Genomic DNA, 13,080 nt, shown 5'->3' with positions numbered 1-13,080 from the left:
AGATGACCTTCAGGTGGGGTATCTACTTCCGTTTGACTTCTCTCCCCTGCTCTCGGACAGACCTCTGCTCAGGCGAGTGTATCCCCTAGATTCTACTTAGTTCTTAGCTCTCCGGGAGGAAGTGCAGAAAATGCTGGACAAAGGTGCAATAGAGTAAGTGGTGCATCCATCTCTGGGGTTTTACAGTCACATCTTTTTGGTGCCCAAAGTGTCAGGGGGGATGAAGACCTGTGATTGACCTATCCACCTTGATTCATTTTGTCAGGAAGACGAGGTTCAAGATGAAGACCCCGCCATCAGTGTTGGCAGCTGTGAGGGAAAACAACTTCATGCTGTCAATAGATCTAAAGGACACATACTTCCAGATCCCTATTCATCCGTCATCCAGGAAGTTCCTAAGCTTCTCTCTCAGAGACAAGGTCTTCGAGTTCAAAGTCCTGTGTTTCGGGTTGACCACGGCCCCTCGGGTGTTCACAAGTGTCTTCTCTCTCGTCTCAACTTGGGTTCATGCTCAAGGGATCTATTTGCTGAGGTACCTCAACGACTGATTGGTCTTAGTGGGTTCCAGAGAGAAGCTGCTGCAGGACAGGTTGTCTGCTTCAGTTTTGTCTAGAACTCGGCATCTTGGTGAACTAGAGAAGTCAAATCTCGTACTCAGTCAAAGGATTCTCTATCTAGGCTTGGTCGTCGATACGGCAGTCTGGAGAGTTTTCCTGTCGGAAGTTGCGAGTAGTGGCATGCGACTTCCTGTCGCAACCGGATCAGTTGGCTCATCAGTGGCAGATTCTTCTGGGGATTTTGTCTTCTCTGGAGAAGCTGGTCCCTCATGGGTGACTTCATCTTCAGTCTCTGCAATGGAGACTGAGGGACTTCTGGTCTCTGGCAGGGGAATCACCCCTGATAAGGGTACCTCTGTCTCTAGAAGTGAGAGAAGATCTCTGTTGGTGGTTGGACAATCAGAATTTTTTGAAGGGTGTTACTCTGCATTCTCTTCTGCCAGACTTCCTTCTGTTTTCAGATGCCTCCCTTGCAGGTTGCGGTGCTCATTTAGGCGGCCTCATTACTTCGGGCGTTTGGAGTTTGGAGGACAGACAGCAGCATATCAACATCTAAGAGTTAAAGGCAGCCTTTCTGGGTCTGAAGGAATTTAAAGAGAAAGTAGAGGGACATTCTGTTGTTCTCATGTCGGACAACACTACGATGGTCACTTATGTGAACAATCAGGGGGGACTGGTTTCGTGTCAACTTCACGCCTTGACAATCGAGATTCACCAGTGGGCAGTCAGCAGTTCGGTGGAGCTCTCAGCTAGGTATATCCCAGGCAAAAGGAATGTGGTCATGGACAAGCTCAGTCGTCGGGATCAGATCCTAGGCACAAAATGGTCTCTCCATCAGGCCGTGGCAGACAGGCTTTTTCAGGTTTTGGGGGGAGACCTATGCTATACCTCTTTGCAACCCAGTTCAACAGGAAACTAGAGGTATTCTGTTCGGTGGTTCCGGATCCTCTGGCATTGGTGGAGAATGTGTTCCACATCCCTGGGACAACCTGGAGGTGTATGCCTTCCCTCCATTTTGTTTAATCCACCAAGTCCTGAACACGTTGATGAGTTCATAGTCTCAGGATGACATTGGTAGCTCCTCTGTGGCCGCATTCAGAATGGTTTCTGGATCTGGTGCTGTTGTTGTCGAAGGTGCCGAAGGAGATTCCCCCATGGCGGCATCTTTGTCAGCCACACATAGAAAGATTCCACCAGTCAGTAGAATCCCAGTCTCTTCACAGTTGGAGGCTAACAAGTATCTCCTCTGAGCAAGAGGCTTTTCTCAGAAGACAGCAAGACATATGTCCAGCAATCTCAGAAAATCTATTTCTGCCATTTACCAAGGTAAATGGGTGATCTACTGAAATTGGCGTCATAAGCGGGGTTTTTCTCCACTCAGAACCTCTATTCAGCACATAGCAGACTTTCTGGTCTTCTTCAGGGAAAGGCTTGTCTGTTTCTGCCACTAGAGGCTACAGGGAGGCCCTGAGTTTAGTGTTACATCTTAAGAGGTATCGACATCACATCCTGGGAACTCTCCTTTGCTGTTTAAGAGGTTTGAGCAGTCGTGTTCTCCTAGGGAGCTCAAGCCTCCAATGTGGGATGTTTCTTTGGTCCTGAGAAGTTTCACTAAAGCTCCTTATGAGCCTTTACGTCATTCATCAGACAGGAACTTGACACTCAAAACGGTTTTCCTCCTGGCCTTGGCTTCTTCTAAGAGAGTGGGGGAGCTTTATGGCCTGAGCTATGATGTGAAGCAAACCAGGGGTTGGGGGTCAGTGTCCTTTGAATTTGTCCCAGAATTCGTGGCTAAGACCCAGAATCCATCGGTGCAGGATGATAGATTTGCCTCCTTTTCCATTCCATCACTGGAAGACTTAGTGGGCAGTGATTCTCAAGAGTTCTTGTAGTGTCCTGTCAGGGTTCTGCATTGCTATCTTAAGAGGACACGCCATCTTAGGCCAGGTTGTTGTAGGCTTTTTGTTAGCACGGGGCGTACGAAGAAATATGTGTCTAAGAATACAATCTTATTTTGGATACGTGAATCTATCAGACAGGCGTATTTGACTCTTGATGATTCCGCTGCCACGTCTGTGTAAGCTAGAGCACATGAAGCTGGGTATTGGTGCCTCTCTGGCTTTCAAGGAGAATTTGGCTGTTCATAGAGTTTTGAGCACTGGTACTTGGTTACGCCAGTCCACGTTCACCTCTTTCTATCTTAAGGATGTTGCCCACAGATCTATGGAAACTTTTTCCATATGTCCTGTGGTGGCTGCCCAACAGATCGTGTAACTCATCGTTGCCCTTAACTGGGCACGTTTGTATCTTACCTAGGATGATTGTGTGGAAGAGAGAATGAGTGAGTTGGTTGGTCTCTTTCTTTCTCTTGTTCCTTTCCCTCTTCCTACGGGTGGGTTGAGGAATAGACGCGTCATCACACATACGAAGAAAGACCCTCCAAAGACTCCTAAATTACCTGGAGTAGAGCCTCTTAAATCACCTGAAAAATTGCCTCCAAAAGCACCTCCTGAAGGTGAAGAGGTGCCCTCAGAGGAAATGTAACTCCTCTGCTTAGAAGTGCAATCATCTTCATCAGCATTCATCGAACTGCACAACTATAATTCATCATGATCATCAGTAATCAGCAGTGTTTGTCACTATATAAGACCTTCATGATCAACTAGTAAAACATATCAGAGACATAACAGAGTTGTTGTTCTGTGAAAATTACTATCTTAACCTTGGAGAAAAGTGCTGGTACAATCTGTAGGTACTCTAGTACATGATTTTAAATTGATTGAATTTTACCTTCACCCTCTGCAAAGATTACGTAGGTACCTACATGATTTCTTTATTCCATTGAATTGTGTACCTTCGTTATAACTGACTTATAGTCACACAGTGATGCAAAGAAAACTCCTTTTAACTTTGAGGGAAAAAGAAAACGGCATCCCATGAATTAGGGGTAACGTTAGTACGTATGTGTATGAAAATTAATACATGTACGTAGTAGTTACTGAAATTATTTTTATGCCAACCAGTTATTTCTTTTTTAATGGTAATGTAGTAAACTAACTTTAAATCAAATAACAGTAACTTTAATTTCATTTAAAAGTTAGCTTGATACTTAGGGAGCATGATTAGGGTCATATTTAGTGTTCAAACTCTAGAAGCAAACATTTATTAGCATTTTTAGAGACCTTGCCAAACTTATGTGAAACTCCACCTTATGCGAGGGGGTCTGGAACCTAACCTTGTGTAAGTTCGGGTATTACTGTACCTTGAAAATTACTCCCCCAACACTGCTAGGTACCTAGTGCAAAAATACCACTCTATAGAAGATATGGTTAGATTAGTATATCCATACTGAGAGCAGAGTCAGAATTTCTAGGATAACACTTAAATTTCCTTATCCCTTTTTGAAGACATACACCTTGCGATTACAACAATAATGGCATACTAGACAGCCTTAACGGAACCCTTGCTTTATAGATTCAGGTTTGGTTCTAGCATAGAAGTTGTCAACAACCTTCTGCAGTCCTTTGCACTACAAAGATCTGCTCTCAAAAGGTTCCAATTACTTGGTCCCTGAACAAGGTTCTTAGACTTTGATCAGCCCCTCAATCCAGCGGACCCGATACAACCACAACTTACAAGGTACAATAGGCGATCTTCTTGATTGCATTAGCATTAGAAGCTTGTATTAGCAAACTGAGGCTCTCTTAAGGCCTGTCCACACGATCGGGCCTGATCGGCGGACTTCCCCTCTAACGGGCACACTTGACAGGCAAACCGTCAAATTGCCCGATGGGTCTTGTAGCAAAATCACCATGGTGATGCCCGATGGCTTGAGCTTCGACCCTGGCAGACGTACTTTAACCATATACATTTCTTTTACTGAGCCATTCCTTGCACCATATTCTCTTCTTTTTCATCACACACAAAGCAATTATCATGCTACACAATATCTTCTTTGCGGTAGGCACCATGTTTATCGTACCGCACTGAACACACTACTGGCATCGTCGGGCACGCCCACCTCTCCATCGCCTCACCTGTGTGGACAACATTCACGTGTAAGGCCGCCAGAATTTACCCGTCAACCCTGGAGCACGCCGATCATGCCCGCTCGCGTGGACAGGCCTTTAGAGGGGGACTATATATTTTGCAAACAGCTGACCATCAATTATTAAATTGCCCTTTGGCCTGTCATTCCTGGCCAAGAATGAAAATCCTTTAACCCTTAACCCTTACTGGACAGGTAAATATATCAATTTGCAGCTCCTCAGGCTGGGTAAGCTTTGAGGTCAGCCAACTTACAAAAAAGGGGATTTGGACATAAAAAAAAAATCTATTTCTGGGCGAAAAATGAAAGAGGAAGATGTGCAAATGTACATTGTGAAGAAAAAAATAAATAAATATTTTCCCCTACCTTCCATGAGAAGTTGAAAATGACTATTTACAATGCCTTGATGGGTCTCTTTTACAAGACAATCATAAATTTTACCAACTTACATGTTTTTTCTAATAAAATAAATTTATTTTATTTTGTAATTATAATTACTGCTCACACAATATCAAAACAGATAAGAAATAAAAGCTGTAACAAATTCTTAGCATATTTGTTAAAAAAAATATGTACGCAAATTTACAGAGAATGAAGATTCAGTAACTTTTTTTTACTTTTGCATGTTTTTTCTAATGTTTCTTTGCACTTTTCTCTGTAAAATTACATTTACAATCGACATGCGATCGTAAAAGACAAGAAAAAAACAGCAACCCATTGGTATATTTACGAGCAAATTAACAAAAAGATTTCATGTGAGAGAGAGAGAGACAGAACATTCTCCCTTTAAGTCACAAATACTACTGAAGTCCAATTCGATGGCGAGTAATATTGTTTATCTACAGGATCAATCCATCCACCACCCCAAACCTGTTATTACTACTCCCGAGGATCAATCATAGTAACAATATTATGCGCCATCAATTTGGGGAAATCAGGCGGGAAAGAGGTGCCATTACTTCTTTACCCCATAAATTCGCTAATTGCAACTTTTGGATTGGCTTCGATGAGAAACTGGGCAGCTCAGGGCTTGGTTGTGATCTGACTTCAAGGGAGGATGTACTGTCTTCCCTGTCTCAAATGATATCAGGTCTTTTTATAAATTTGTTCATAAATATACCAAGGGGTTGCTGTTGGTCTTAGTTCTTATCTTTTATGATAATATGTCAGTTATAAATGTAATTTTGCAAAGAAATAGAAGAACATGAAGTATGAATCCAAATGAGTTACTGCAGCTTTGTTCTTGGTAAATTTATGTAAATATTTTACAACAATTGTGCTCAGAATTTGTTATAACTTTATTTCTTACTTGTTTTAATATTGTGTGAGCTGTAATTATGATTTTATAAAATAAAATAAATTTATTTATTAGAGAAATAATTTAATTAGAAAAATTCACAAAATTTATGATTATCTGTTAAAAGAGGCCCCACCAATGGGTTGTAAATAGTCATTTTCAACTTCTCATGGAAGGTAGGGAAAATTTTTAAAAAATTTCTTACATCATGTGCATTTGCATCTTCCTCTTTCCAATAAAGTTTTAGCAGCCTGGGGTGTATATATTGACTCTTTGCCCCGGATCCTAAGGGCTAAGAAGGAAGTCTCTTATTCTAATTAAACTAAATTTAGCAGACAAAACATTATGCCCAGTTCAAGCAATATCAGGTTACCTAGAGGTAACGGCAAACATGTCAGAAGGTCCGTTTTTTCTTTACTCTAGCAACGTTATTGCCACGAGTTTCTCACTGGACAAGTGGGTTGCATACTTACCCATCGATCTGGTAGCCTGAGTTTGCATCCCACAATAAGCTGTAGGACCCATTGCTAAGTAACCAATTGGTTCCTAGCCTTAGGAGAGCTGTTAATCAGCTCAGTGGTCTGGTTAAACTAAGATATATTACTTAACTTACCCACGAGCTTGAACAAATTTGACTTCAATGTGTATCATAGGTGGCTTGGTTAGTCCTGACTCATATATGCTACAGAGGAAAATCACAGGAATTCCTAACAGGCAGGTATGCTAACTGTTGCTGGGGAAGGTTTGACAGTGCTGCAACCATACCCAGCATGCCTAGGTAAGTCACCATAGAACTTCACCCTAAATACATAAGTTCACATTTAGTTTCTTGTTCTTTGCTACCAAAATCTTAAGGTATTTGGAATAAAGAATGGACCCTTGAAACTGGACCAGAAATGTTTCTGGGTTGTTGGGATTAAAATTGGAGAACTTATTGTTTACTGTCAATTTCTTTGTAAAGCTCCCTGAGGATGAGACAGCGACTACACTTTAAAACCCTCACACTTCCCTGACAAAAAGAGATAGGATTTGGGTAAGGGATTCTCCTGCATTGACCAACAGAAAGTAAAGGCCTCTTGGATCTGTTTCTGGTCGTATATAAACAATATGACAATGCACATTCACATAGCCAATTCTTCTTGCAGGTTCTGACGTAGGTAAACTGGGTTTAGCATTCGCTGACACAAAGAGGTGACCTCTTATCCTGAGTCCAGATATACTCTATCATGTGTTATAATGTTTATCATTACGACATAATACCCGGCCTCAAGACTAGCTAAATAAGAATTCTTTGACATTAGTCTGGTCACTATGGAGCTCTGGTTAGACACTGAAAGGTAACTCCTTGAGGACTCGACAGCAACTACCAAAAATAGGTTTTTCCTACATCAAACTTGTTATTTTTTACACAAGAAAGGTAAAGCAGAGAATTACTGATGTGAAACAAATGATTTTAAATAAATAATGATGAAAACCTTTTCAAATGTCAAAGCAAAATTTGGGAAGCCTCTCATAGTTGTGTTAATAACAAAAAAAAAAAAAAAAAAAAAAAAAAAAAAAAAAAACATAGGTCACAAAAAAAAAAAAAAAAAAAAAAAAAAAAAAAAAAAAAAAAAAAAAAAAAAAAAAAAAAGGTCATAAAAAAATGAGGATAATTACTACTACTGATGAGCTAAGGTTCATGAAAAAATGAGGGTAGTTACTACCTACTGATTAGATTAGATTAGATTATAAATTTTTGGCACATAGCCAAGCGCCTACTACCTACTGATGAGTCAAGGCACATGCATGAACAGTTATTTTTAGCTATTCTGCGTCATCTGTATACAAGACATAAGGAGTCATTCCAGACTTAAGGCACTTGCATCATGGCTCTATTAACCTGCTTTACAGCAGTGCTGTAACCCGTACTTACAGCTCCGTTGGTATTTATTCCCATTATAAATATAATGGTTCGGGTTAAGGGGATTTTTGGCTTACAACGCCCTGCCGGGAACGGAACTCACGTCGTAACCCGGGGTTTGAGGACTATATATGGGAGCTTTAAATAATACAATTGATGGGTTGTGATGGAACAAAATAAACATTGGGAATGTTGAGTGCCCGCTGCTGCCTTGTACATAATCACAAGCTGGATTTATGTTCCTTCATTCCACTTCGCTGGTTTGGATACCTTTTTTTTTTTTTTTTTACTCCCCCCCCTTTTTTTTTTTTTACATACGTACTACTATATTAAGATATGTGTAGTAGATCCTGCAGATCCTGTTCAGATGTCTTTTATTATTTTATTTATGTGACATAGTATTTTATTTTCAGCGTGATATTACAAAGTCTACAGAGAAACTGCAAATAGAAGACTATGAAGAAATCAATGAAGAAGAGCTATCAAGTGATGATGACTGAAAGCTTTTGATTTTGAAGTTCCATTTTCAATAGCAATCTATTTTTTTAACTAAAACAATTATGATATTTCCCAGCATCAAAGACACTATCTTTTCATGAAATAATTCTTGGAAACTTACTGTGCATCTTACAGGCTGAAGGTTTACAGTAGAGGAGTCAGTGGGCTAGTACCACCTTACTGTATCGGTGTTCACACACTTCAAATTACCCAGACTGTAAGGAAACATTATTAGCTTACAAATGTCTGATTGCTGTATCTTTAAAAACTTTACCAGCAAATCTTACTATAGCAAGACTATTTCAATAAAAATGTTTGTCAAGTTTGTGAGGTACTTGTAAAAAAATTTAGTAATGGGCAAAATATTTTCAGGATTAGAAGATTGAATGTTTATTTATCTGTAATATTAGTATTGTGTGTATTTTAATTTTTTCTTTATTTTGTTTTATTTGGGTTATATTCAGTGCCTTAAATGTTATTCTGTTCTTCTAATGTATTTTCTTGATAGTGTTTAGTTTTCCTTTTTTTGTATATTTACAAACATTTGTTGCATAAGCCTTCATCCTATACAAAGAAAAATTTTTAATTACTACACTTGCTGTAGTAGCATCCACTTGCATGCATTGAGACACTATTGGCCAAAAAGATATCTGACAAAGTAAGGCTGAGCAGTATGAACTTGTGTCACTACATAATCTGTTCAAATTTTCAGTTTGCTGGAATATCAGCTTAATTGAAAGCAATGAATCGGAAAATATTCCAAATGTTTTAAGTATATGAGCTGTATTAGCCAAATCATTATACTTCAGTGCATTGAGAAAGAAGAATGTGCACAGCACACAAGCCAAAATAAAGTTTGTAACTCATGGAAATTAAACAACCTTGTAATTTCCTCAAAATTCTGCTAGTCAAAAAATAGGGGCGAGTCTTTGAAGCAGGGAAATACTGTACTTGTTGATCCCGATTGATAAAACTGTACTTATTATGCATCAAAACTCCTTAAGATATATGCTAGTCAGTAAATGTAAGGTTGACAAATATGTAAAGCATTTCATATGAATCTGTAATACTTTAGGTGTTCAGCCAGTACGTATCTCATTCCGTCCAATTTCAGGAAGTAATAGCACAGTGCTTTCAGGTAATTTGGTTAACATAAATAATTTATTGTAACATTATAAATAAATGTTTAAGTAAATATTTGAATTTCTTTTATTGAGGACATTGGTGCAAAGTCTAAATTGAACAGAAGACTAATTTTTCAGAAGAAAAATTTAACTAATCCAAATTTTCCTCGAGCTTTATCTTTGACAAATCTTCAGACTCCAATATTACAGTTTTCGTGCAGGTAGATCTTGGTCTTCCAGCTCTTTTGGTACTCATAAAAGCGTGGAACCCAGCTGTCATTATGTTCTCCTATTGATGTGTGAAGGACATGCCAAAGCCATCTCCATCTCCCTTTCCCTGTTACCTCATTCTACAACCTAATATACTTTATTTTATCCTTTTTCATTCACTCTTCATTGTAACACAATCCTGTCCCACTAAAAAGGTGTGAGTAGGTGTACTAAGAAACAATGTGTTCAAATGCAACCAGGATCATGTACCCACCATGTACATATCAGCAAAGATTTACAAATGTTTGATCAACATAAGCCTTTTTGGGGCTCCAGAGAATCATTTTTCTGTTTAGACCCTTGCATTACACATGAAAATTATTAAAAGGGTGATCAATTTGTAATAAATGACTACTGATAACTTTCAAATAAAAATGGGACACTGCATCCCAACCTTTTACTCTTCATCTTACAAGAAATTAATTTTTCATACATATATCTCTGGACAATATTTTGTACAGTTACCTAGTAGTGACATATATAGTCAAACAAGGATGAAATATCCTGGAATGGGGTTTCTATTGTAGACTACTTTTTTCAAAGAACCCAGCCCTGCTCATGGCTAACAGAGGTGGAAGATAATACTGCTCTGTTGAAAAATATTCAATGGAGGAAGAGGGACAGGTACTCTGTATAAGTTTGTTCTTTTGTTTGTATGGTGCTTTTACGTTGCATGGAACCAGTGGTTATTCAGCAATGGGGCCAACAGCTTTACGTGACTACCGAACCACGTCGAGAGTGAACTTCTATCGCCAGAAATACACATCTCTCACTCCTCAATAGAATAGCCGAGGATCGAACCCGCGACCACCAAGGTGGGACGCAAGCACCATACCTACCATGCCACTGAGGTGGCCAACTAATACTGTAAAGGAAAAATATATTTTTCCAACATTCGAAATATGCCAAATTTTTAAACGATATGACAAATTTTCTAAGACAATTTGTATTTTTCATAGCTATAAACCTGAGGTCTTAACAATAGGATAATTTCTAGCGCATCGCTGGATCCGGTTAAAAACCAGATGAAAGCAAGGAATATTGAGATATCTGGCAACGCATGCGTAGATCGGGTGAAGAGTGGTCAAGAACCACTCACCTATGCCACCGCGTCAGTCTTTCCAACTCAGGATGTCTTAACACACAGAGGGGCAGCTAGAGGCGGGCAGCATAATCTTAAGACCCCACGTTTGTAGCTATGAAAGATACAAATTGTCTTAAATTTGTCATTTGTTCATACGCAAACAAACCTTCAGTCTTAACAATAGGATGGACTCATATTTGGAGGGAGGTACAAGACATCCTTAACCGGCTGGGGGCCTACCCACCAGAAGAAATGACTTCTGGAGAGGGACTGAAGCCCATTGAGAACCTAGATAAATTGATATTAAGGGGGCCGGCCAGAACCCCCTACATATGGTGGTATAGGGCGAAAAATGCAAAGTCATGAAAAAATTCATGGAGCTTCATATGGTAATTGAGAATACGTATACGAAATATTTCGTCAAAATTTCTCTTACTTTCGTAGTTACAGGGTAATTAGTTAACGTAACTCAATAAGCCTAAAACACTGATCCGTACAAGAAAATGCAATATTTCTTCTTCTATTATCGTAAATTTTCATAATTATTGTCAAAGAAATTGGGAGAAATGGCATCTGTTGACATTCCCCGAGTCGAGAAGTGAGACTTTATTTCAGTCAGCTACCAAGTCCTAGTTCAGTGTGAGCACAAACGTCAAGTAGTCTACACGTTCGAGTTTTACCTCTGACATTCGCTTGCTTTTACGTATGTTTATGTATGTTTCGGCAAGAATTTCATCATGCCAATGAGGAAAAGACAAGGAAAACATCAAGCTAACATACAGACAAAGAAAAATCGCTCAAGTATTATTACAGAATATCATAATATACATGTAGTTAGTGAAGAGAGAGGGGAGGGTTGCATATCGCCCGTCTTGCCTGACAGCACACGTCACACTGTGCCCATGGCTACGATCTTTGAGCAAAGAGATCTTCATTTATGATAAATAACAAAGTTTTGGTTTTTTAATACCCAAAATGGAATATGAAATTCATAATAATCATGATTTAATTAAATTGTCTTTGTAAAAGAGAGTACACCTTCGAGTTTCACCTCTGACATTCTCTTTCATTTACGTTTGTTTATCTTTGTTTCGGCAAGAATTTCATCATGCCAAAGAGGAAAATACAAGGAAAACATCTCGCCAACATACAGAAGAAGAAAATTTGCTGTAATAAGCCGAGTTAGTGAAGGGGAGAGAGAGAGTTGCGTAGGAAGCAGTGCCCCAGGCTACGATATATGAGCTAAGGGATCATCATTTATGATTAAATTATAAATAAAATAGTTTTGGTTTATTAATACACAAAAAAGAAATATACATTCATAATAATCATTATTTATTAACACTGTCTTTATAGAGATACGAAGGAAAACTTTGAACGCCCGTATCTCAAAACTATACTTATTGACCTTCAAAATCTATCTTCTCACTTAGTTTTAAAGCTATAACATTGGAATTTGGTATATAACTCAGAAAGACATTATAGAACAATCAAATAGAGCCCTTTTTTCCTATTTTTGTTTCGTCTTTTTTTTTTTATAAATTTTTTTCTCCTGATTTATAGGGTTTATTTTTTTACTATATTGAAAAATTCATATCTAGCAAAAAATGACTTTTAGAAAAAAACTCCCATTCTTCGATTTGGAGGTCTACATCAGGTCCTATATATGGTAGTAATCCTAAGTCTTAATATTAAATATCAAGGGAGGAGATAGAATTTGAAAAATGGTTATTTCTGGACTCAGTTCGTGTCGGCCTGTGAAATTATCCTTAAGTTCATTATTTCTAGGTAAATAACCTAATAATTACCAGAGAAAAAATAAATTCAAGAAGATGTCAGTATAACTGACTCGCTCACTCTATAAAAGAAGTGTCGGTATGGTAACAGGGGCGAGTGAGACCACTACCACGAACCACTTGCCATTTAGAACTTCCCATATCAAAATCCCCCACCTGAGAGAGCCGATCCTAAAGGAGGATGCCGCTACTACTACTAATACCCACGCCAAGCGGAGTGCAGCGCCTCTAGTGGTCATCCTTTTATTTTAGCTCATCGCAGACACACGCGTTTTTTCTTCACTTGTGTTGTGATCGCTTTTTTGGATTTTTTCTTCAAGATGGAACGCGCTGCTATTGCCACGGCTAAGTTAAGTACCCGAAAGGTCAAGAATTTGTATTTTTGTCTTCCAGGGACCAGTATTTTCCGTTTTTTAGGTTACATACGGTCACCCGGTTGACTCGTGGTGGCCATGAGCCCGCCTCGTGTTGTTTAAGATTTCCCAGTCTTCCATACTGGGACG

General features: G+C 39.0%; 1 protein-coding gene across 4 annotated transcripts in view; it reads left to right on the top strand.

The window, feature by feature from the left end:
* Positions 1-9,498, top strand: part of LOC135196912 (CBY1-interacting BAR domain-containing protein 1-like) — a 206,939-nt gene extending 197,441 nt beyond the window's left edge. For all 4 annotated transcript variants that reach the window (XM_064223735.1, XM_064223733.1, XM_064223732.1 and 1 more), the window contains one exon: positions 8,219-9,498. In XM_064223735.1, coding sequence (XP_064079805.1) covers positions 8,219-8,305 — 87 coding nt within the window. In that variant the 3' untranslated portion in view covers positions 8,306-9,498. The remainder of the gene's footprint in view (positions 1-8,218) is intronic.
* Positions 9,499-13,080: the final 3,582 nt, after the last annotated feature.

Source organism: Macrobrachium nipponense, chromosome 18 (genome assembly GCF_015104395.2).
Source record: "Macrobrachium nipponense isolate FS-2020 chromosome 18, ASM1510439v2, whole genome shotgun sequence".
Classification (NCBI taxonomy): Eukaryota; Metazoa; Arthropoda; class Malacostraca; order Decapoda; family Palaemonidae; genus Macrobrachium; species Macrobrachium nipponense.
The sequence above is the reverse complement of the archived record's forward strand: the minus strand, read 5'-3'. Positions and strand labels throughout refer to the sequence as shown.